This window comes from Amphiprion ocellaris, chromosome 3 (genome assembly GCF_022539595.1).
Source record: "Amphiprion ocellaris isolate individual 3 ecotype Okinawa chromosome 3, ASM2253959v1, whole genome shotgun sequence".
Classification (NCBI taxonomy): Eukaryota; Metazoa; Chordata; class Actinopteri; family Pomacentridae; genus Amphiprion; species Amphiprion ocellaris.
The window spans coordinates 12318325-12344781 of NC_072768.1; the positions used below are offsets into that span (position 1 = coordinate 12318325).

At 39.0% G+C, this 26457-nt stretch overlaps 1 protein-coding gene across 3 annotated transcripts; it reads left to right on the top strand.

The window, feature by feature from the left end:
- The first annotated feature begins 79 nt into the window (after positions 1–79).
- On the top strand, positions 80–19535 carry dapk2b (death-associated protein kinase 2b). Of its 3 annotated transcripts, XM_023289382.3 has the most exons (12): positions 80–238; positions 769–933; positions 9002–9223; positions 9974–10112; positions 12527–12656; positions 12769–12817; positions 12910–12936; positions 13042–13194; positions 13687–13732; positions 16573–16662; positions 16760–16840; positions 17631–19535. In XM_023289382.3, the coding sequence occupies exons 2-12, from the start codon at positions 857–859 to the stop codon at positions 17706–17708; spliced, it is 1092 nt and encodes a 363-aa protein (XP_023145150.1). In that variant the 5' UTR covers positions 80–238; positions 769–856; the 3' UTR covers positions 17709–19535. The 3 variants fall into 3 exon arrangements, with proteins under 3 accessions (XP_023145150.1, XP_023145149.1, XP_054865027.1); XM_023289381.3 differs by lacking the exons at positions 16573–16662; positions 16760–16840; positions 17631–19535 and adding an exon at positions 14462–16556; XM_055009052.1 differs by lacking the exons at positions 16573–16662; positions 16760–16840; positions 17631–19535 and adding an exon at positions 14462–16557 and having other exon boundaries at positions 92–238; positions 654–933.
- The last annotated feature ends 6922 nt before the right edge of the window (positions 19536–26457 follow it).

The window sequence follows — 26457 nt, forward strand, 5'->3', positions numbered from 1 at the left end:
CGTCAGTCATGTTTATTGATAGTCTGCCTCACTGATGCTGCAGTTTCATAATAGAGCCATCAGGGGGAGGGACCTGTGTGGACACAAAAGCTGATGGTGCAGCCACGAGTGACAGAAAACAACAGAGACGCTGAAGGAGCAGTTATCTGACTCTACTCCAGCCATGGGAAGACCAGAGCAGCTGTAGGAGACGCAGGAACTGATAGAAATTGATCACCGGCTCTTCATCTGACAGAAGGTAAGACATCATGCTTCACTGCAGGCAGTTTGTAAGAGCCACTTGTGTGAAACTCACCAGAAAGGAAGTTTGTGGTATTTCAGTTTTGTGAGCAGTTTTCTCACGTATGCATGTACATGTGTACTATTTAATTTTTAAATTCTAGTTCATACCCAATAATAATGCTTGTGTTCTAATATTTACAAAGCCTGTGCTGCTGCCAGAGTCAGCCTTTCTGTCAGACACATTGTTTCACAACAGATGCCCTGCCCTAGTTACCCAGAAACGCTCTTTTCTTTTCATTTGTAATCCTGTTATAATCACAAGAATTAAACAACTCTTACTTACACAGCTTGACACAGTTGCATGGGTCGTACTTTAAATTTATAAGCCAGTAATCAGCTGTTGGATCACTGCTTTCTTTCTCCTGCTCCAGAAAATGGTGAAAGTGAGTGAAATTCATTGACGGAATGCACTACGACAAGCTGGGACATGTAAACATTTTCATCACTACAGTCAGAAACCAACAGAAAGACTTCTTGTATCCACAGGGTTGGACTTGTGGAGAAAAGGAATCCTACTCCTGGAGAGACTAATCAACTGGCTTTAGTGGTGCATATCAAGGAGAAAACTACATCAATGAGGACACCTGGCATGGCGGTATTCAAGCAACAGAATGTGGACGATTTCTATGAAATTGGAGAAGAACTGGGAAGGTGAGCGTGCTTTAAAGCTGTTTAAGTGAGCGTATAAAGAGAAAGCTATCTGATCCCCCATAGGTTGTGTGACTCAGGGAGTGATTCAGTTCTCCACTGCAGGTCACTTGCAAACAGCTGGCCTGTTAAAGCTTGAACTAGGGAGTGTCACTGCGTTAAAGTGGGCTGAAGTTTACAGCAAGAGATAAAGTTTCAAGAGTAAGCGCACTCTAAGAAAACAACCCGTGTTTGGGAACAGCTCTGTCGGTCTGGAACTGAAAATGAAATTTGATTTACTGCTTTTGCAAAAAGGTGATTCTGGGTGGTGGATCCGTGTGTTGAAAGTGAGTGTTGTTAATCAACCCTGTACAGAGCACACATCAAGGAAACTGTCTGTTGGGGGAAATAGATTAAAGGAAGTTGGCAGAGTGCAATATGGATTGAGGAAGCTACGCATTTTGCACAGAGGGACAGTCTGGGGATGTGAACCCCTCGCTAGCAGATACAGAGGGTGTAGAAGGAAAGTGTCCGACCTCTAACCTTTCACTATTAATCCAAGTAGCCCAGACACTATGTCCCAGTGTTTGCTGGCCTTTAATGTGAAGGTTCTTGGCCGCACCCTGACAGGAAAAACCAAAACCTGCTGTTGAAACAGCTGCTGCAGCTGTGCTGATACACCAGAGGACAAAGAATTCCCAGCAAAGTCATTAATTTTATATTAAGGTTCCTCATATTTTCTTATGAAATATTTGAAATCTATCTGTGAAGACAAATATTTAATATTATTAGGACAGACAGACATGCATACAACTTTTTAATACGGCACAATTATTGGGGGTCTATATCCTGAAATCAAGGATTTATTAGATGTTAGTGAATATACACTAATATTTTCTATATAAGTCATTAAGAAGAGCAGCGTTTGTGATGTTAAGTGTACAGTTAAGCTGTAGAGTTTCTGGACCAAAATACAACTATCACTATTCCAAAAAGGTGCAATATGCAAGACTTTAGATAGAAATCTGGCAAAATATAGCGTTAATATATCAACTAACTACATGCAATGTTAACATATAGTGGAAAAACAACAATTTTAATAGAAGTCACACTGCCTCCGTGTGCGCTGCAGTTTTAGCTTCTCTGTTTTATGTTGACTAGTTGCTAACTAATAAATTAATCGCCAACTATTTTGATGATCTGTTATTCAATTTGTCTTTTTTTAAAGAAAAAATAGTCTGATTTTAGCCTCTTGAATATGAATATTTTCTGGTTTCTTTACTCCTCTGTGACAGTAAACTGGTAAACTGAACATCTTTGGGTTGAGGGCATAACAGGACTTTTGCGGACACCATATAGGGCCTTGAGAAGACACCATCAACATTTACAATCTTTTTGACATTTTGTAGACCAAACAGCTAAATAGTTAAGAAAATAATCAACAGATTAATATTTAGTGAAAGCGATCGTTGGTTATAGTCAATGTTTTGGCAGTCAGTCTGACCATGCACCGTGCATCTGAGTCCCTCCCACTGAAATTATTTCCTGCATCACACTTGTAAACAGGCTGAGAATGACCTCCCACACCATCATGGAAAAGTGAAAATGCAGTCCAACATGTAGCTAATGCCCTAAATATCCAAAGAATTTAAAAAAAAAATAAAAAATTCAGTAACTAACCAACACGAGTTGCACTATTACGAGTTTCACAGAGAGCCTTTTACTATTGAGATTGTTAATAAAAAGATGAATAAAGCAGCAACATACACAATGTTCTAAAACTGGACCAAACAGGAAATATCTAGCTTTTTCAGCTGCCAGATAAAGACAAAACAAGTATCATACTGTTCACAACTTGGAAGCTCAAATTATGTATTTATATGAGTAAATAAAGTCATTAGTTTGAACTTCTGAATCCTCTGTATTGACTTGTAAAAAACTCTTTATAAATATATTTTTTAAAGTTTATTGTAGGTCAAAAAGCTTCTCATGAACTCAATAAATATATGGCTGACATAAAAAGGTGCTATTGGAAGGCTGATAATATCACTGATTGTTTTCGAACTAAAAACTTGCTGCTTGAAAAGACGACTCAGCTGTAGATTACTATCAGTCTTTATCGTTCTGCAGCTGGATTTTTGCTTGCGTTTGTTTTGTCTTGCTGTAGCAGCTTTCTAGTGAGCTTCAGAGGATGCATCTCACCCCACCCACACTCATGGGTTCAGACCTCTTCACCACACGCCACACTGGAACTCTTACTCAACTGCCCTCTCGAGAGGTGGGGAAATTTGATGAAGGGGGCCAAAAACTCATCTGTGCTGGCTATTTAAGATGCTCTGTGGAACTATTGAACAAATCAAGGGAGGGAAATGTATTCATCATTCTGCTCTCCTGTTGACCGATTTTAATGTCACAGGGCCCCACGCAGTTGTACTCAGTGTTTCTTTCCACTTGTGACGCAGAGTTTTGGGTAAACCTCTCTGTAATACAACCTTTTGCTTGAGATGTGAGGTATTTACTGCCAACTGTACTTGTCTTACCGTCTGAGTTATGACACACTCGATGACATACAGTAGGAAGTGTCACAGTGTGAGCCTACAGCTGCCACCGGCCTTCCTATGAGCTAAGACTGTGGTGAGCTGTTTCGCAAGTGACTGTCAAGGCAAGTCTGAGAAAAAGGACTTCAGCACAGATGATGGACTGAATGCATCAACAGCCAATTCACTCTTGTCCTTTGCTTGGTCCAAACACCTGAAAACCTTCATGGCAGCACTGTTAGGGAGCATGTAACAGTTGGATCTAGTAATATTTTTAGAAGTCTGTGCAAACTTAGTCCAAATTTTAAGATAAATAGAAACTAAACTTCCATCGTAGTGGATGAAAACTCCGCTGTAATGACTCATAACAGGCTTCACACTGGTTTGGACATACAGTTGTTGGCAGGGTGTGTTTTAAAACATGGATGGCATGTCAGTGTCTTGAATTGTTGTTTCACCACTTTGGTCTACCCTAAGATATCTTGACAACTACTGGAAACTGTGAACATTCACAATCGCCAGAGGACGATGGATGAGTCTTCCTCTTGCTTCACCATGAAGTTGACATTTTTTCCTCTTGACATCTGGGGCCCACATTCACAGTCACCTCAGGATGAACCATAAACAGTTTTTTGATTCCTTAACTTTAATTTAACACCATTACCTGCTCAGAGTTTAAATTTCTGGCCTATAAACAAACACCTGCGACGCGAATGACATTTTTACGAGCTACGACCTAGCTTTGTTTTGATAGCTATAGTGAACATCGAACATTTGCATGCTAACCTAAGAAGGTACACAAAATATCTGCAAAAAAAAAAACATGTTGGATTTGTCATTTTGAACGTGTTTGTATGTGACTGTTAAAACTTCAAGCCACAATTGTTCCTAAATACTGTCTCACAGAGCCGTTTTTGTGAATTTGGACTCAGTAGAGGAAGTATTTGCATCCTGTACTGAAGCAGAAGAGCTAATACCACGTAGTAAATGTCCTGTATGAATAATCTAACTAAAAGTAGATATGTTTGTTTATTAGGATGTTAATGTAGCTAATAAAATGTATGCTTTGTTGTGCTCAGTTCATAAAGATGTCCTCTGCGACAGTGATACCATTATATATTATTTCAGTTCAATCCAATTTAATTCACTATGCTTTAGTGGCATCGATCTGTCACCAATATGATATATGTAAATCATTAGATTATTATTTATATAATTTATTATTTACATATATTTAAATATAAATTGATGTAAAAGCAGGATTTTGCTGCTTACCACACTGGTGTATGTTGAATTTATTTTGAATGGTTTTGTATTGGCTTGTGATTGTTTTTACTATGAATTAATCTGCTGATTGTTTTCTCTATTAATCAGTAGTTTTTTTCTGAAATTCTAAAAAATATTCAAAGCAGTTGCCAATTTTGTGTCTAGTTTAGTGATCAGTTAGTCATTCTGTACTTGAAAACTGTTCAGTGGTTTATTTTATAACAAAACTTCACATTTTATAAGCTCTTCGTATGATTTGTGAGGAAAAAAATCTTAATTTGTAAAATATTCAGCGACTAAAGCTGTCAGATAAATGTAGTGAAATAGTAAATACAATATTTCTCTGAGATGTAAAGTAGTGAAAGCAGAAAATGGCATTAAAATAAAAGACTTAAGTACAGTACAAGTGGCTCTAATCTATGCAGTACAGTACTTGAGTAAATGTACTTAGTTACATTTCATCACTTATGTTCATGTCATTAAATTACTCGAAGTCAGAATGCAAAGGTTCTGAAAAGGTCACATCTCACCAAATCATTCACTCACTGGTATTCAGGAACTGCAATTATAATTTCTAGAAGTGCAGGACAAGTTAAAGCAGAAGGAAATTAGCGAGAGAAATCCTTTCAGTTTCATGTCTTTGGAGAGGATGGAGGCGGGGCAGCAACCCACATTTTAGGCCAAAGTATTCACGCACTAGATGTGTTGAAGTGAAAAGAGCTCACAGTCTCGACACAGACAGGTGTTGCTGAGGAACACAGTAGTAAAGTCCTCGAATTTCTCCAAAGGGATTTACTGTACACAGTGTATCTATAGCTCAGGCAGTAGGCATGTATAAGAAGTAGGACAGGAATGTATGTAGTCAGCTCTGAGGAGCACACATCCCTGCTGCTGAACAAGTAAAAAATGTGTTTATTCAGTGCAGTCTGACAGAGGGAACTCCATGCTGACCTTTTGGACATTCCCCAAGTTCCCATTAGACAGCAGTCATCCCTCTACTCTCAACAACCAGCCCTGCTGCTCCACAGATGCCTTGTTGACAGGGCGGCACTTTAAAACCAACCGGAATCTAGCGAATCCAGAGCACTGAGGGCATAAATGTTGAGGGGTTTCAAGCAAATAACAGATAAAGTGGCTTATAAATTGTCAAGCTGTGTTTTCAAGTGCAACAGATGCAACAGAAATGACATTTTCTGCAACGATGAGTCATATTTTAAAAGTTGGAGCTGCCTCCTTAATCCTCCTTCACACTCGATGTGAAGATTACACGGCTGGTTAGGGAGAGGGCTTGGTCAATTATGAATCTGGCCGTCTTTGTCATGCTGCCCCAGAGGTTGAGAAATGTGTTTAAATATTGGGTCGGCGCCACTTGTCCGAGCATTCCTCCAACCTTGGCTGAGGATAATGACCTTCAGCTGTTGGAAGTGGAAACTCTGCAGAGAGATGGTACTTTCAGCCCCACTGGTCGGCTTAGAGCTAAGACAGACGGCACGCCTGGCCCGTTGTGGAATACCACTCCCAGCATCACGGCTCTTTCCGTTGTTACTCTACACTTCGTAACAACGCTAAAGTAAAGCCCCTATGCTGACATTTGTGTTGGGCGCTTTCTCCCATCTGAGCTGTACCACCATCATGACAAGGGGTCAGTGTGTTTAATGTTGCTTCACAGACAAATCGAGGGCACCGTCGCTGCTGCTGCCATGTGACCGTTCCTCCCCTTGGGGTACTTGATGCCTGTTTTTGCAAAGAGGAATTCACTGAGCGACTTACCCTCCTCTTCAGTTCACACATTATCATAGTCATCTCTAACAGGGTCAGTCTTTCAGGGAGGACTCGGGGGTGGAGATGTCCTGTGAATAGAACAGACTGAGGGAGCTTTTCAGATTCCACGCTGCTGTGCCTTATCACACCGCCCACTCTGTTTTGATTTTTTTCCTTTTCGGCATGTGTTTGAGTCTGTTTGTGGATCATTTCTGCAAAAATATATCTCTTCTTCTTTTATGCATTCTCTGTTGGAACATGTTCACACACAAATCACAGTCTTAACCCTCCTGTTGTCTTCACTTATGGGCACCAAAAAAAATTGTTCCCTTGTCCAATCCAAAAAATTCTGCAAAATATTAGCCAAATTTATAAAAATTTGCAAAATCTTCAGGAAGAAAACTCCAAAAATTCCTTAAAAATTTCCCTTAAAAGTTGTATTTTTAAAAAAAAAAAAATCCCCCAATTTGGCAATAAATAAAAATTAAAAAAATTTTAAAAATTATATTTTCAAAAATTTATAAAAATCTTCCAAGAAAATCTTAAAAATATCTAGTGATTCAATATATATCAGTAAAAGTTCTAATATTTTCTTTAAGAACATTCAGAAAAAAATCAACCAAAATCCAGCAAAATTCGCTGGATTTTGGTAGATTTTTTTTAATGTTCTTAAAGAAACATTTTTTTTAGCATTCCTTTTTTTGCACCAAAAAATGTTCAAAAATTTCCCAAAAATGTTTGAAAATATAGAAGTTTTCACTGTGAAAATATATTTTTTTTCCAAATTTTCAAACTTTAAAAATGGGTCAATTTGACCCACAGGATGACAGAAGGGTTAAATACAACAACCAGGGGCTTTGTGGTTGATCTAAAGTCTAATCATTTATATTAGACATAACGGTGAAACAACCCTTATCACCTGTGCAATCTAATGCAATCCAACACACATGACCTGCAATCAATACCACTTTACTTGTGCGGCGTTTTCAGTTTGTTGTTTGCAGTGTTGCTGTACTCGATTGCATCACATTTGAAATGTGTAAATTGCATCAGTCCTGTGTGGTAGTCATTGAAAACCTGTGCTCCTGTTGTAAAAGCAAACCTGTTTTTTGATGCTGTTTTTGTTCGTCATGTTTAACTGGAGGCTTAATATGTTCAGTGCAAGCTGCTTCCAGATGTGATTTATAGAACTGAGTAAGCACAGGACAGGGTGTGCCTCAAAAACTGGCTCGACCATCCCACACTAATGCTGATAAGGAAAAGTTAAAGAGTCAGTAGCTGCATTAAACCACAAAGATGGTTGCTTTGTTTCTAATCACATTTAATCCGTTAATTAGTTTTGTGATGGACTGGTGCTGTCTCTGTGCACTTTGAAAGTACAAGTGTAAAAAAGCTGCATGAAGGGACAAGCAGCAGTACACTGGGAATCCATACGTTAGTTATCCAGCAGCTCCTCCCAGCACGCCTGCAATCCATCATTTTTCTCTTTCCACTCTTGCAGCTCAGTGGGCTCTTTTCTTGTCCCCAGCAGGAGCAGAGAGGAGGCAGGTGGAGAAAGAGCTTGAGAGCGACGCTATTAATGGCCCACTAGACAGCGAATGAACAACCTCTCACAGCTACTCTGGAATCTCTGTGTGGTTGGATGTGTCCAAAATTTATGAAATTCCTGCCAATTATTGTCTTTTTCTCCTCCTTGTGAGCTTCTGTTTTATATGTTTTGCCACTATGCTGACTCTTGAGTCATCCTGTGGCCTGATTCTGAGGGATGAGTGACCCAGAGGCTTGTTTTCAAAGTCTGAATGTATTGAGTGGGAAGGTTGGCTCACAGCAGCAGGAAACAAACTAAAGCTGTAGGAGTGGCAACAGGCTTAGTCGAGTCTGAGATTACAAGTGGTGGTGTGATAATAAAGCAATAGAGAATCCCCACATACCATGAGGTGACAGTGTTGGAAAATGTTTCCACATTTCTCAATCAGTCTGTCAGTGGGACGGTTATTAGAGAGATGAGTTATGTTTGGGAGAGGTGACAACAAAGGACAGTGAGGTGGAATATCAACTGTAAAATACAAAACAAGAACACAATGAGCCAGTGGGAGATAATCACTAAGCCACACCTTTGTTGTGAAATATTCAGAGTTTTTGGGATTCTTTTTTTTTCAGTGGATTGAACAGTTGAGGATGGTTAGATATTTGGCAGGATGTTAGAAGCAGTGGGAGGTCAGAGGCTCTCTCTACACTACCGGTCTGTCTGATTGTTCTCTGTCTCGCCGTTTAACAGGAAGCAGTGAACTATACTACCATATTTCATCCATTTTTGTCACACGGCTTCCTCCTTGATGTCTTTGTGCCTAGTCACATCCTGTTGTTAAGTGAGAAAGGATTTCATTAGAAATTGTTCTGTCACAAAAAAATGCCACCTGTTTTACACTTACCACTCCAGAGAAAAAGCTTAAAACAAATAAATGATATTGGGAAGTAATTGATTAATCAGTTGTTAAACAGGGTTTTTGTTTGTTTTGTGTCTGCAGCGGGCAGTTTGCAATTGTCAAGCGCTGCATAGAGAAGAGCACAAGAACCGAATATGCAGCCAAGTTCATCAAGAAGCGGCAGAGTCGGGCCAGCAGACGGGGGGTCAGAAGGGAGGAGATTGAGAGGGAAGTGGACATCCTGCAGCAGATTCAACATCCCAACATCGTAGCGCTGCATGACGTGTACGAGAACCGCACAGATGTGGTGCTCATCCTCGAACTGTGAGTCACTGCAGGATTCAGCAATACGTCACGAGTGTGATTATGCTTGCCATGTCACTGAAAACATCCACACATCTGTGCATAATGTGTGCTTCATATGAAGTAAAATGATTAGAGCCTACATATCACAATGCAATCACATTGTCAGTGCAGTCTTTTGAATGTTTGAGCTCAATGCTGGTAAATTAACAAAGTCTACCAACCACAGACACTACTGCCGGAGGTCACCCTGTGAGTTTATTTCTGTGTAAATGAATTGTTTGTTTAAGCTGTGTTTGCTGAAAGCCTCTTTCCAGACCACATGTGCCAGAAAGAGTCAAAGTCTCTCACAAAATCAATAATGCTTGGGCTGAAAAGGGACCTCAGCAGGTCCCCATCTGGGTCCAGTGAGCGCCTGGGAACAAGGAGGCCCTAATTAGAACTAATTGAAGCCTCAGTATAATCAAATTAATGCTGAATTGACTGACAGACTTTGGCACACTGTTCTTTAGTCAGTCTAATGTGTTATATGAATGTAGAAGAACATCATGCTTATGGGCCACCAGCTGGTCAAAATGCTTTGTATGAAATTTTGTTAAGTTTACGGAAAGCTGCAGGGACTCAAACAGGCTCAGGTTGTTGCCACAAACAAACACATCTAAGGCATCCAGGGCTTCTGCATCTAATTCCTGAGAACACACTTTAGATAAAGCTGTGAGTGGCCTTCCTCCAGATTATCAGAATGACAGAGTGCGTCTGTGTGTGTTTCAGGGTCTCCGGAGGGGAGCTGTTTGATTTCCTGGCTCAGAAGGAGTCTCTCAGCGAGGAAGAGGCCACTCAGTTTATCAAGCAGATCCTAGATGGAGTCCAGTACCTCCACTCCAAGAGGATTGCACATTTTGATCTAAAGGTACAAAATGCTCCATCTGTGCTCTGCATGTTCAGCTATATTTGTAATGTGTTGAATGTGAAATCCTTTACCTCAGCAGCAACTGTACTAATGGGTACATGTAAGGTCAGAGAGGACTGCATGGCAAATATATATAGCAGGTGTCTAATGTACGTGTTGGTAGAGTCTCGCTATTTTGATTCACACATCCTTCCTGTTTTTTGTGGCCGACATCCAGACTCAGATACCGACACCACAAGGTTATCTGTTCACTTTCAGAGAGCAATGTTGCTCCCATTCTCCGACTCTCGCTGTCCTGGTTCTCTGCAGCTGTAAGTCCTCCTGATGTTTCGCATTCGGCAATTAAGGAAATAGAATACTGTGTGATTCAGACCTGCCAAAAGTCTTAACCTTCAGTTCACAACGACATTTCTGTGCACTAAGTAGCATTTAATGTTTGCTGTGAAATTAAAAGCTTTCCGTCCCGTCAAGGCAGATGTTACAGGGCTTGTGACCTTTACACCGATTTATAGGAATCCAGACCAATATCACAAAGTCTGAACCTTTGTAAATCTGCAAAAACTATTCTTAACTACTTAAGTAGAAAAGCGAGATATTTTATTTGCTTTGGAGCCAAGAGTTTGATGAGAAGATTGATACCGTTGTCCTGTGTGCACTTTAAGCTGCCGGTGAGCTCCCTTTAGCTGAACAGAAAGACTGGAAACAGCTAGAAAGGCTTTATTTAATGTGACCAAATCCATCTGAAAGCACCTCTTGAATGATCTCGTGTTGTTTAAGGAAGTCAAATAATTCAACAAGTTACTGTATTACAAGGAGTGATGAACTTTTTCACAGTTATATTATACAACAGAGGTGTTACTCTGATGTAAAAAATTAAAACTAACAGTTTAGATTTACTATATTAAACATACAGGCCCCACATTAGGAACTTAATGCAGCTTGAAGTCAGTACACCTTTCATTACCAAGATTAAACCATTTAATGTTTTTTAATACTTGTAATACTGTATGATGATTTTTTCCAGTTGCTCTTTGCTGAAGGAGTTGAAGGATATAGGGACAAGCATCTAGCCTGGCTGTTAGCCCCTATATCCAACTGCTGTGCTAAACTATGTTAGCAGGCAGCTTTTTCACTGCCTTTCTCTTTAGAATACCCCAAAAGTGCTCTTTTAGATTCAGATCAGGTGGTTTATTTGGTCAGGACATAGTTTTTCTTATCTGGAAACTATTGTGTGATTTTGGCAGTGTGTTTTGGATCGATATCCTGCAAGTACATTCCTTTTTTAACAAGTTTCTGCAGACTGGGTGTCATCTTCGTAGCCAGGGTTTGTTATATCCACAGCCACTCATGGTGCCATCTATACATGTCATCTCTCCAACACGTTTTGCTCTCATGCAGCCTCATATCATCACACTCCCACCTCCGTGCTTCACTGTGGGGACCATGTTTTCACTGTGGTGGTTCTGGCAGGTTTACGCCAATCGGTCTGAACCATATCCAAACCAACCAAACTAAGCTTCTTTTCTTGTTATTAATTAGAAGTAATTTTATGCAATTTCCTTCTCATTGTCTGAGTTTACAAAGAAACTCTACGTCAAGTGTGAAGGTAGTTTGTGAAAGTAGTGCATTGTCTGTGGTGTCATTTTATGAGGACAGCAACTGCGGTTCTGATTAGTGGTACTGTGGCTTGTTCTATATCTCATGACGGATGCAGCTGTCTTTCGACTGATTTTTATTTTGCCACCGATCTTCTTATATCCTTTTCCATGTTTTTGAAGTCTTACAATCAGTTTTTTTAATCAGCCCATAGGTACAAAACTGAGAAGGTTCTGATGTTCACAGGTCATAACCACAATAATGGTTGTTCACAAGAGGAAATACTTGACTTGTCAACTTAGAAGCACTGCAGTTAATAAGAAATGATTTAATTTCAAATCATTTGACATTAAAGTGAAATTGCATAGTGGTGTATTCGCTTCCATTTTATGTTGCAATTCTTGGCTGGATCCAGTAAACTAATGTAGTCTCTGCTGATTATGAAATATGCACAGTGTAATAAGCTTTAGATATATAAATGGTAGGTGGATTTTGCAGGTTAGCTGTTTCCCCATAGATCCCCTTGTAAGCTGTGTCAGCCGGCAGCTCCTACCAGAGTATTGAATGTACGGGTGTACAGGCAAGGAAGTGAATAAGTAAATTTGCCCAATGTCAAATATTCACTAATACTGTACTCTAACAAATTTGTCTATAATTGTTTATCTTGAATGCTTACACAAAAGGCTGCTTTATCCAGGTAACTTCCTTTACAATTGCTGTTGTTTATATGTTCTTATATACTACTCCATCTCTGCATTAGTAGTAATCTGCTGTTAACAAACGTGTCTCTCTGTTCTGTTGTGTTTGCACCTCCACAGCCTGAAAACATAATGCTGCTAGACAGGAACGTTCCTCTGCCCCGCATCAAACTCATAGACTTTGGCCTGGCACACAAAATAGAAGCTGGGGCAGATTTCAAAAACATTTTTGGCACTCCTGAATTTGTTGGTAAGTTTTTCGTGTATATGAGACATGTTTGCACTGCAGCACATTTTAAGAGGTGGCTTGGTGTTTGGCCTGATGCTGTTTGTGATGTTAAGTGTACACTGTCTATTTTCAGCTCCAGAGATAGTCAACTATGAGCAGCTGGGATTGGAGGCAGACATGTGGTAAGAGCCTTTAATTACCTCTGACTCTGCCGACTTCCATACAACAGCCTGCGGTGCATAACTTTGGATTAACCTTCTGCTATTTTTCACAGGAGCATTGGAGTCATCACTTATATACTGTAAGTTGGGGTGATTTGTGATTATGAATGGGAATCTTAATGTATCCAAGGAGATTATCGATGGAGGTCTTAGTCACTGTGTGAATGTTTGGTCTGTCGCTTCAGTCTGAGCGGTGCGTCTCCTTTCCTTGGTGACACGAAGCAGGAGACGCTGGGAAACATATCAGCGATGAACTACGAGTTTGATGAAGAGCTCTTCAGCAATACCAGCGAACTGGCCAAGAGCTTCATCAGACAGCTCCTGGAAAAGGACACGAGGTAAAAGAATGGGTCTCTAACAAACAGCTAAAGGCCAAAGGTCAAGTCTGACAATTCAATCCAAAGCCCAGTGTTATTGGTTTCGCTGTAACAAATCCTTATGTGCAGTCGTGATCCAATTGAGAATGAAAGGCCAGCCAGTCAACTGAAATCTGGAGCAGGGATTTAGCCACGATTATTTTCAGTACACAATGTGATCCACTAAATAATATAATCTAAAAAAAAAGCATTATTTCTACCATAAACTGATCTATTTCAGGCAAACTGTTGTGTAATACTTGACTTTGTTGCATGTGTTCTTGTTTCCTAACACGTGTTTCTATTTAAACAAACCTCCTGGAAACTTAATATTCCTGTGAATGTCAGGTCTGACAGTATTCCTTAGAGATCCACATTCTAATGTATGACTGGCCATCATGCTCTTTGTCTGATGGAGCTGTTCTTGTGTATTTATTCAGCTGCATTCTCTCTTTCACTTTCTTATCGCTTTAGAAAACGGATGACTATACAAGACACCCTCAATCATCCTTGGATTAAGGTATGCATTTGATTTATGTCGTAGTGTAGCATGTTTTGTATTCTATTTAACTGTTGTCAGCACTTCACCTCCCACTCCAAGTAAAAAAAAACCCAAAACATTTGGTAGATGAGGTCAAAGGTAACATCTGGGCAACGGGGTCATTTCTTAGAGGAGCCGCAAATCCATCTTTAAGAAATCTGAAAGCCTCAAAATCCCAGAGTTCACACCCACTCGCTGTTTATGTTCTGGCTTATTGGAAACACACTGTATCATAGTTACTGAATGTTGTCTCCATCTCAGGACAACCCGCCTCCCACTCCCTTAGCTGCATTCATCTCATACAACCCCATGCTGTCTGAAATAGTCCTTTTGTCTAGAAGTCCAACTGATCAAACTGAAGCAAGATGTCACTAATTGTGTTTTTAATGGCATGGAAATTTAACAATCTGCAATGCTGAAGAAGTCTACTCCCACAATGGCTGCTGCAATGCATGTGAATGGTGTTGTGCTGTGGAGTCTTCATCCTGTTTGGACACAAGCATGAGGCCAGGAAGCGTTACGCACTCATCAGGAATGTTTGCTGTTTTTTTGGCACCCTCACCAGCCATGGCTTCTCCCTGTAGGGTCACACACTAACCCTACAGTGTCACGTCTGCTGGGGTTTTCACCGCTATATGTGTTTTCAAGATGCAACTATGAGACAGCCTCTCACTCAGTGTCCCCCCTCCTCCACCCTTCTGTCTGAAGTCCTGTGGCCACATAGAAGAGCACAGCGCTGCCCCCGAGGCCGAGAAGAAAGCGGAGCAGTTGAAGACCATGCGTCTTAAGGAGTACACGATCCAGTCGCACTCCAGCATGCCTCAGAACAACACGTATGCCAACTTTGAGCGTTTCGCCCATGTTGTGGAAGACATCAGCTTGATGGAGACGGGGCTGTCAGAGGTGGCGGGAGCCCACCACACCCTGCAGGGTGACATAGAAGCTCTGCTCTCCATCTACAACGACAAGGAGGCCTGGTACAAGGAGGAGAGCGAGACTGCCAGGAAGCAGCTCTCCCAAGCCTGCTATGAATTTCGTAAAGTGGAGGCCACCAGGAGGCTGCTGCAGGAGGACATGAAGGCCATAGACGCCACCCTGGAGAGCATCAGCGGGAAGTACAACCACAGGCAGAGCCAGCTGGACTCTCTGAGGCAGGAGCTGAACTCTGAGCTGCAGTGGCTGCAGGAGGTGATGAGCTCTCTGCATCCTGACGGAGCCGACGGCAGCATCCACAGCAGCATCCACAGCAGCAGTCTGAGTACAGATGTGAAGCAAGCGCTGAAGGAGCTTCTTCATCAGTCCTGTGGAGGGGAACTGTGCCCCGAGGCCGAGCAGCCACTAACAGAATCCGGCTAACACGCACCAGTGAAGACACACTTTCGCCAGCCTTCAAAATCTTAATGTGTTTTTTGAAAATTAGACTGTAGTTTGAATTCAGCACATTGTTTTGGGGATTTTTTTTGCAACTGCACAAACCTTTGAATGTATAGTCTTTATATTTTCTTTATTTCTAGATTTTTTCTTGTGTAAACAAGAATAAACTTTATTGTGTTTGTTAAACAACATTTTTCAGGTCGATAAATGGCAGGTATACACATCAGATTTTTGGGAAATGTGCTCAATGCATTCTTGCAGACTTAAAGGAGAATACCATACCTCAGTTTTCATGTTTGTAGGGTTAATGTGGAAGTAAAGGTACGAACCAGATAGCTTGGCTCAGCACAAAGTCTGGAAACGGGGAAAACGGCAGCCTGCTTTGTCTGAAAGTAAAGAAAAAAATCTGCCCACCAGAACCAATAGAATTCTTAAATTTACACATTATTTCTTGGCTGTCTAAACTGTACAGAAATCACAGCACAGTTGTTTTTTTTGGAACACAACCTGTTGTTGTTTTGGACAGAGTCATTCTGGATGTTTTCCCTGCTTCTGATCTCAAGCTAAGCTAATTTCTGGCTGCAGCTTCCAGTTTAATGCACAGATATCGGAGGTATATGTCTGAAATGTCTGTAAGAGAGCAAATAGTCATATTTCCCAAGCTATCAAGCTATTCCTTTAAGTGGAATAATTATGCAACAACACTGGTACTCACTCTTAACTCGAAGTGACCGGTGATTAAACTGATTTATTTATGAACTGCGTCCTGTTTGATTAAGTGAGTTTTGGAGATTTTAGTTGAACAAGTTGTACTAATAAAAATAAATCTTACTTATGAAGATTTTTACTGTGCCACATGCTAGAATAAGACACAGGATAAAGTATCAGTTCTTTTCAATGGAATGTATCAAAATTTCAAATTTATTGATTCATTTTTATTTTCCATTTTGTTCTGTCTATGAGACTGTGTATTGATTTATTTTTTTAAACAACGGTTATCCATTTGCAAAATTACCTGTATAATCATGAAGGTTTTGAAAGAAAAGTTTTTTAATGAATTAAAATGTGCACTTTTTTGTAGATTGAATGTATTTATTTATTTTGGAGAATCTTTTTTTTTATTTCTTTCTTGGAGATGTTCTATAAGCTAACAGTAAAGACAACATCTGTGATCAGACCTCGTGTGTTTCTTCTTTCCATGTCAGTGTTTTTTAAGCATCTCAGCACACTTTTTGCTCCACCTTTCATGTGCACGCTGAAATAAATGTCAGTCGTTTGTTGTGTATGCAGTTTCCAAATTCCTGTGATATTTTTTTTTCTGAGATTTTCTTGTTGCCAAAATTAGACTAGCTTGTCAGCTTAATGTGTTTGAAACTGCTGGAATGTTTCACTTTGACGTGAGAGATCCTTCCTGTGGAATTTCATCCCTCATTGTGTCTCTGCAGCCCTTGAATCCCAGACAGGCCATGGTGAAGAGGTTATCAGTGGTCAACTTGGAGAACTTTAGGCGACAGTATGCCAGACGCAGGTGGAAGGTAAAGGACAGATATCTGGTTCACACTCAGGGCTCTATGCAGTGTTGCTCTAGACTGATTTTGTGACTCATTCGGTTTGCTTTTATCTGCTCAACAGCTGTCATTCAGAATCGTGGCTCTGTGCAACCACTTAACGCGGATAATGAAGAAGAATCAGAAGCTGCCTGAGCAGGACGGGGTAGGAACACACTGGAGAGCCAAAATGATTCAGTTAAAACTTGCATGTTGGCAGAACATTGAAGCTACTGTCATATCTGTATGACTACAAACCTGAACCAGCCTTCCTGGCTCTGTTCAAAGATCTGTCTACCAGCACTTCTAAAGCTCACTAACTAATGCCTAATCCATAGTCCATCTAGCTATAAGTATACAACTATACAATAAATCTATACAAAAACCAAGGTGTTAGGATAGTCTTGCTTTATGTGGGGGTAATGTGTTGGATTTTTTTCATTGAATGGATGTAGTGACTTCCTAAACTCTCAGTTGGTTGTATAGAAATCTTAAAATGACAACAAGACTTTTCTGGGAAAATCGTCTGGCGGATCGGAGGTGCAGGTGGATTTTGTTTCCTTTCAGACAGAGCCAGGCTAACTATTTCAAGTATTTAAGCTAAGCTAAAACAGTGACTGCTGGCCATAGCCATGTATTTATTTTACAGACATGAAAATTGTATAAGTCTTCTCTTTCTTGGCAAGGAAGTAAATAGATGTTCAGTATTTGTAGATGTCAAACTGTGATTGTTTCTATGGATGTTGTGATCTGTGTTGCATTGAACTCAAGATATATTCTGATGCAGCTTGTAATTCTAGACGCTGCAAAAAAAGAAATAAAAAAAAATCCCTAATCCTTTCGTTCTGAGAGCCTTCTCCAGCAGTGGGCCTCTAAAGCTGCCATCACCTCTCATCACAAGAACAGTGGTGCAGCTGTTCATTTACTCAAACCTGCATTTGTTTTGTTTTTTTCAGAGGGATTGTGAAAGTGACCAAGAAGAAGAAATCATGAAAAGGAGGCCGAGGATGAGAAAGAGAAGCAGCACTTCCTGAGAGCAACGTGTCCGTTGATTGAGTTACGGTTGCAAAACAGTGACTCTGCATCGTTCTAAAGCACATTTTTGCAGCTGTTGCTTGTCACAAAGATCAGCTACAGTATGTATTTGAGTGGCTGCTGTTAAGGCAGCATCTTTACAGGTCAAGACAACTTTGTTTGTCTTCTTCATCCACAAAGCCAACACATTATCTGCTGTATGTTAGATAGCAATCTGCCATTTCTAAACTGAAGCTACTGTTTTCTGGCGTAGGAAGTTATAAGTAGATTACTGTTGACAGGAACTTGTGTGTGTATGTTAGCACATATGTAGACGGCGTCCTCTAATAACTGCAGTCTTAAAAGTCCTTCAGCTGTTGTTTGACACGTGAGTATTGACACAGAGTTAAGCCCTTTACAGACATAGGACATTGCTGGCTTCATCAATCTCTTAAAGTGACAGGATTCTGTCTTTCAGACATACTGCACGCCACTTTCGCGTTTTTGTTCCTTACAACTTCATTTACACACATCCACAACAGTATTTGCCATAAACACAAGATTGGGCAGCAAATTAATGGCGCATAATGAACTCAGAGGTTTCTGATTACAACATGTGTGAGTGTGTTCCAGTTAAAATCATTTTTCTTGTGTTATTGCTGTTAAGGGGATTCTCCAGAACAACCCTGTTTTTTTTTGCGGTTGTCTTATCGCCCACGTAACAGAAAAACATCTTACGTCAGTATTGTAATCTTGTGCATGCCATTACATTAAAGGTCCCGAATGAACCTCACATGTCCCCCCACAGTGAGTTTTACAATTTGTTTTAGATCACAATATAGCAAAGATGGTTCATTTCACCATGACTGTATATTTACTCCTGGTTTTAGGGCTGTTTTAGGCTCTTTTGCTCAGAAAATCAATGAACTCCTGTTGTTCCCACCCTCTTCAGGAAGAAAACTGTCTGAGCTTGAAGATTATTGATGTTACATAGCACCCAAGTCAAATTCTCAGTAGTAAACTTCTTTACATCTAAACAACTTTTATTTTACATCCCCAAATTTATAGCAACTACAAAACACAATAAAAATTAATTTTCACCATATGGGACCTTTAATAAAACTGCATGCAGTTTAGATGTGTGCTTGGTCTGAATTACTAATGTTTCAGTTACAGCTTTTAGAGAACTGAAAGCAGGGTGTTCATTCAGACATGAAACCAACCTGTTCAGATGCCGTCAGATCAACAGAAAACAGTTCAGGGGATTTAGATTCTGTCTTTTTTTTTTTTTAATTTTGCAGGCTGCATGTACTGATTTATGCAGGTATAAAGTAGAATGTAGCACTGCGGCATGACAAGACAGTAGCATATCTTCATAACCAAATGTTTACATGTTGTTCTGCTTAATACACAGCAATGTTTGTACATTGTTTACTGTAAACATCTTCATTTGCAACCTCAAGAATAATTACCTGAAGCCTGTAAACTATACAGAGGCATCTGTTTACTGTATGTAACATAGGATGTGTTTAATTAGTGTAAATTACTGTCACATTAGCTGCATTTCATCGTATGTATACATACAGGCAGTATATAAGTACTTAATATACATATGTGAAGCTAAATTTGCAACGTAATTTTCAGACCAATTGTTAGTCGCTCTCTATACTTTGATGTATTTATGGTGTAAATAGACATGAGTCTGTCAAACGTCTTAAGTTCACTTTTGCTCTTACCTCAATAAATGGAGCAGTTTTCAGCACACAAGCATTTTCTCTGTACACTTGTATGAAATGTAAATTGAGGATGCGTTTAATAAATTGATGAACATGAAGTGTTTTCTTTTATATAGTGAAGAATCAATGATTACATTGTAGTGTAAAAATTAGAACAGCCCATTACTCCTCTGTATGTCATCACCATCTATTTGTTCTCAGGACAGTTTTATTAAGTCTTATAAAATCTGATTCCACTGTCAAAGCGTAATCCCGTCCGCATGTCCTTCAAAAGACGACCATAAATATTCTGTATACATGTCACATTATGATGCCCTGAGTCTGTGTCCCCATTGGAGCAAAGTAAGGCTGGAAGAGTTACAGAATCCCAGTGAATGTTGACAGTCAATAATTCTCTGAACATCAACGATCGCTAATTGTGATAATTCACTCTCTGTGTTCGCTTCTGTTTTTTTGTGTGTTTTTTTCCCCCTTCTGGCTAGTGTTCAGTTATTTATTTTCACAACAGCAATGCTGTTTGGGCTCAGTTGGGCTGAAAGAGATTGGAGGGATAATTTGACCTGAACTAAATACATTTTGGCAGTGGCACAATGTAGGCCAGTTCCACACAGATGGTGTGAAAGGAGTCATAATCAACAAGTGGGTCAGTCTGAAAGCTGTAAGCCTGTTTGTGCTTCAGCATCCATGTAGAGAATTACTTAAGGTTCTGCACAGACTGTTGCAAAAGTACAGTAAAATGCTGGCGGCTGTGGTATTTTACTGTATATTTAGTGTTCTATCGTAGTATATTTTAGTAGTTTACTGTTACACATATTACTTTATTCTACAGCAGAGTGAGAACTTTACATCACAGAAATAGCAGCTGTGTTTGCCAGTATTTTACACTCTCACCATAGTATTTGAAAAAAAAAGTTAATTTGTGAATAACTGGTCAAAATTTTCTACAGAAGACAACAAGGTTTATTGCTGAACACTCTGACCAGACTTTGCAATAATATACTGTTTTAAATAACGATGCCATTGTAATCACCAATACTCGTAACTGTAGTTGCCTGTAAATTTTAAATATATAACCATTGCTGTGAATTCCAGACGTATGTCATAAATAATATTATTTAATCTTTATGAACAGAAATCTTCCAACTCTGTTTGACATTTAAAAATACATACACCACTAAAGCACTGAGGACCAAGGAAATGGGCCGGTGTACGGATCTGGTAATTGGATTTTCCGTTCTGAAACGGGTATTGAAAAACAAAAAACGAGTGGTTATTTGATTTTCGTTTTAAAATACAAAAATTAAAATACAAGGCGTTTTTCCTTTTCATGATCAAAAAGGGATATACGATTTTGTTTTAAAAATGCTTTGATGTTCGTTTTATATTTAGAATAACAAGAAAGTAAAATCAGTAAGAGTCAGAAACGAAAAAAGGTCCGGAAGTGGTCATCAGCAAGTGTGGAGCCAAACAGAGTATGGTGCATAGACTGTATATAATTTTTTTTCGTTAGTTTTCATGGTCAAAATGAGAGATCAGGTGGCCGATCTTAAAATAAATCAATATTGATTTTTTTTTATAGAGCGTTAAAGTTTTGCGAAGCCAGGGGGCGGGGTTACTTGATTGACAGTCCAGTCTGGAATGATTGACAGGTCCGATGGAGGAGGCTGCAGAGACTCTGCTCTCTTCGTTTGGATTAATTCTGATATAATAACTGTTGCTTTATTTATCGGTGGAGCAGCACAGCATTTTCCACAGACAGTTTTCCTGCCCGTTGGCTTGTTTTAACCAGTTTTCTACCTTCGGCTGATTCTACCAGCAGACACTGAAAGGACTCTGATAGTTCGGTAAGTAATTGTTTATTTTCGTATCGGTGCCGCTTTTAATGCACTTTATATGCAGCTTTAGTGTCAGATGTAATGTGTGCCATGCACTCCAGATGTTGGTGGAGTTTATTTCTGTGTGTGTTGACCAGAGAAGAAAGTTAGCATAGTATATATTAGCTTTAATGTTAGCGATGCTAACCGAGCTAGCTGCTCAGTTGTAGCCTGATTAAAGCTAACGTAGCATCAAGCTAATGTGTTGATTTTCATGTAAACAGCTGAAGTGTGTTCTGTTCCTGTAATGTGGTTCATTAAGTTCATAAAACTGTGGCTGGTTGACATTAATGTAACGATCAGGAAACTTAAATGTGATTAAAACAGTAACGCTAATGTTCTAGTTGTCAGTAATCAGCTTTAATTTGACACTAAAACAAACTCTGATAGTTTTAAATGACATCAGTTTCATTAATTTGTTGAAAATTGTCTCATTTGATGTTGTGATGTTGCTGCTGATTCATTAAAAGCAGATGATCCGTGTTGAAGATACGTTTAGTTCTAGTATCAGAAGTACAAGAAGGAAAATGGAAGTTTAGTTCTGCTACATCAAAGATTTCAGGATTAAAATAACTAAATGAGTCTTTATGCCTCAAACTTTATTTTTACAATAATGAAATAATCACAGATAATAAAAAATATAAATAGCAGAGAAAACCTGAGAGAATAATTTCCTGAAAAGTCTGTGAAGGAAAAGCAGCTTTTTATCCTGAAAGATCAGAATCAGCTCCAACATCTGCATCTGACAGCATCAAGTCAACCAGAAAGAAAAGAAAAAAGAAGATGACTTCTTTCTGATCACATCTGTTATGCTGCTCATAGTCTGCTTCTGCTCACATTCTTCACATTTATAGTCCACTTTTAAAAGTTCAGCAGACAGGTGCTCTGCTTTGGACTGTAACGATGTCGTGGGTGATGTGGAGAGTGAAGTTTCCGTTTCACCCACATCTTGCTTTAGGGCAGCCGGGTTGGACTTGATGTTTGAAATACTGACCAGCAGCTCAGATTTAACTGTCTGTAGTTCGGTTTTGATGGGTGTTAAACTTTCACTCAAAGCTGCCAGGAGCTGGGTCTTTAAAATAACCGCCGTCTCGTTACAGAGTGAAAGTAGCAGTTCCTCCTTAAGGTCAGAGATTGCAGCATCTGAGGGGCTCTTTAAAAGAAGACGTAGTTGATGAAAACGTTCTGGAGCAGGACCAGAAAGACCACGACCAAGCAGCCTTGAGATCTTAGGCAGCATCTCCCTCAGGTGGGTGTCAACGGTGTTCACGGTCAGGTCTGTGGTAATCCCGTCAAAAAACAAAACAGAAAAAATGATTATAAATCAACATGTAACCAAAGCACTCAGGGTATAATGCCATAGTATAGGATGTAGTTCAGAAAATGTCAAAGTATAGTATACTTTTCAAGAATAACATAGTATGGCCTGTAGTTCATAGTATAGCTTGGCAAAAAAAAAAAAGATTATTATGTCGTTCAAAAAGGTGAAAAATGATAGGATGTTGCCTAAAGTTGTCATGTATGATATGTGGTTCAAAAAATGTCATAGTGCAGTATATTGTCAAAATAGTATGTTTTTCAAGAAAACTTCAGAGTATATGTCATCTAAAAAATGCCATAGAAAAATATTTCATTGCACAAGTAAAAGTATAGTAATTTTTAAAATTGTTCAAATTCTTATACGTTGCTAAAAAAAAAAAAAAAAAAACTAAAACAAAAAAAACGTCATAGTAATATGTCAATTTAAAAAGCCTATGGTATAGAGTGTCGCCCAACAAACGTCATAGTATAGCATGTCGCTCTAAAAATGTCATAGTATAGCCTTTAGTCCAAAAAACGTCATAGTATAGCATGTCGCTCTAAACATGTCATAGTATAGCATGTCGCTCTAAAAACGTCATAGTATAGCATGTCACCCAAAAAACGTCATATTATAGCATGTCACTCTAAAATTGTCATAGTATAGCATGTCGCTCTAAAAACGTCATAGTACAGCATGTCGCTCAAAAAATGTCATAGTATAGCTTTTGGTCCAACAAACATCATAGTATAGCATGTCGTTCAACAAAATATCATAGTATACCATGTCACTCTAAAAATGTCATTGAATAGCCTTTGGTCGAAAAGACGTCACAGCATAGCATGTCGTCCATAAAAACATCATAGTATAGCATGTCGTCCAAAAAACATCATAGTATAGCATGTCTTCTTAAAATTGTCGAAAAAAAATGCGATTTTTCAACATGTTGTAAAAACGTGCCATATGATGAAATAATGTAAAGGAGGCCGTGAAAAACACTCCATAAATGTTTTCTTTGAAAAAAAATCATCATGAATTTTGGCACAAAAAAACGCCATAGATACTATGTCAAAAAAAAGAAGTGATTTTTCAGCATGTTGTAAAAACGTGCCGTATGATGAAATAATGTAAAGGAGGCCGTGAAAAAGACTCCAGAAAGGTTTTCTTTGAAAAAAAAAAATCATCATGAATTTTGGCGCAAAAAACGCCATAGTATACTATGTCGAAAAAAAGAAGCGATTTTTCAACATGTTGTAAAAACGTGCCATATGATGAAATAATGTAAAGGAGGCCGTAAAAAACACTCCAGAAAGGTTTTCTTTGAAAACACAATCATCATGAATTTTGGCGCAAAAAAACGCCATAGTATACTATGTCGAAAAAAAAATGCGATTTTTCAACATGTTGTAAAAACGTGCCATATGATGAAATAATGTAAAGGAGGCCGTGAAAAACACTCCAGAGAGGTTTTCTTTGAAAACACAATCATCATGAATTTTGGCGCAAAAAAACGCCATAGTATAGTATGTCGAAAAAAAAAGCGATTTTTCAACATGTTGTAAAAATGTGCCATGTCATGAAATAATGTAAAGGAGTATAGCCTTTGGTCTAAAAACGTCATAGTATACCATGTCGCTCTAAAAATGTCATAGTATAGCATATCGCTCTAAAAACGTCATCGTATAGCATGTCGCTCTTAAAACGTCATAGTATAGCGTGTCGCTCTTAAAACGTCATAGTATAGCATGTCGCTCTTAAAATGTCATAGTATAGCATGTCGTCCAAAAAACGTCATCGTATAGCATGTCGCTCTAAAAACGTCACATTATAGCATGTCGCTCTCAAAGCGTCATAGCATAGCATGTCCCTCTAAAAACGTCATAGTATAGCATGTTGCTCTAAAAACGTCATAGTATCGCCTTTGGTCCAAAAAACGTCACAGCATAGCATGTCGTCCAAAAAACATCATAGTATAGCATGTCTTCTTAAAATTGTCGAAAAAAATGCGATTTTTCAACATGTTGTAAAAACGTGCCATATGATGAAATAATGTAAAGGAGGCCGTGAAAAACACTCCAGGGAGATTTTCTTTGAAAACACAATCATCATGAATTTTGGGCCAAAAAAACGCCATAGTATACTATGTCGAAAAAAAAAATGCAATTTTTCAACATGTTGTAAAAACATGCCATATGATGAAATAATGTAAAGGAGGCCATGAAAAACACTCCAGAAAGGTTTTCTTTGGAAAAAAAAATCATCATGAATTTTGGCACCAAAAAACGCCATAGCATACTATGTCGAAAAAAAAATGCGATTTTTCAACATGTTGTAAAAACATGCCATATGATGAAATAATGTAAAGTTGGCCGTGAAAAACACTCCAGAAAGGTTTTCTTTGAAAAAAAAATCATCATGAATTTTGGCGCAAAAATACGCCATAGTATACTATGTCGAAAAAAATGCGATTTTTCAACATGTTGTAAAAACGTGCCATATGATGAAATAATGTAAAGGAGGCCGTGAAACACACTCCAGAAAGATTTTCTTTGAAAAAAAAATCACGATGAATTTTGGCACAAAAAAATGCCATAGTATACTATGTCAAAAAAAAAAAGCGATTTTTCAACATGTTGTAAAAATGTGCCATAAGATGAAATAATGTAAAGGAGTATAGCCTTTGGTCTAAAAATGTCATAGTATACCATGTTGCTCAAAAAACGTCATAGTATAGCATGTCGTCCAAAAAACGTCATCGTATAGCATGTTGCTCTAAAAACGTCACATTATAGCATGTCGCTCTCAAAGTGTCATAGCATAGCATGTCGCTCTAAAAACGTCATAGTTTAGCCTTTGGTCCACAAAATGTTGTTTTGTCCTGGCTGTCTGAAGTAGGTGAGGAGCAACACAAAAACAGTCCAAACGCTGGTTTCCAGAGGGTTAGACGAGTATTTATTTGAAAGAGTAAGTTTACAACAACACAACATGTGAGGGGGTTAAAAGCAAATGGGTGTTAGTAAAATAAAAATAAATAAACATTCCAACCAGGAACAAAGTAAAAGATAGTCAATACGAAAAAAAACTCTTCCTGTTCACCTCTTCAAGCCCAAAAACACACCGCAGTAGCACCCTAAACTAAAACTACCAATGGGTTTCCTGTTTTCCTTTCTGAACAATTCAAAGGTCCCTCTCTATCTCCCTACACATCCACCAACCACTGGAACACATCTCCAAAGTTCTGCCAGGCCAGCTCAGCTTCCCTTCAGATGAAGTTCCTCCACCTGCCAGATGAAGGAGCCTTTTGAGAGGCAGCTGGCATCGTGATTGGACTGTACTTTGGTCTGTTCCAATCCAGCTTCAGCTCCAGAGACGGCAGGCGGGACGAGTCAACGGAGGCCGGGTGGACGAAGGCATGCAGCTGAGTACAATCCAGAAAACAACAAAGGAGGAGTGCACTGGCCCAGGGCCAGAACAAACAGAGTAGCATCGTATGTCTCTTAGAAAACATCATAGTATAGCCTTTGGTATGAAAAAACACCATCATATACATCGTATATTGTACAAATAACAAGTCAAAGGAAAGACACATACATTGTAGAATTGTAGTAATTGTGGGCTGACTGATTTACTGATTATCAGTATTTTATTTTTTACTGATTTACGGTAATAAATACATTTAAAACTGGCGCTACTTTGGCTCTGAACCTTTATCTACCTGTGGTCGCTCTGTGTTCTGGAGTTATTTGATTGGTTATACGTCACGAATAAAACTCGAACTTAACATCTGTAAACAAAACAAAAACGTATCAACAAAGTTTCTTGTTAGAATTTGTGTTCTTCTAAGTTTAACTCCAAGATT

Coding starts and splice junctions, on each gene's coding strand:
- dapk2b (XM_023289381.3), top strand. CDS start 857: ATGAGGACACCTGGCATGGCGGTATTCAAGCAACAGAATGTGGACGAT. Junction 12,657..12,768: donor TGGCACTCCTGAATTTGTTG/GTAAGTTTTTCG, acceptor GTCTATTTTCAG/CTCCAGAGATAGTCAACTAT. Junction 13,195..13,686: donor CTCCTGGAAAAGGACACGAG/GTAAAAGAATGG, acceptor TTATCGCTTTAG/AAAACGGATGACTATACAAG.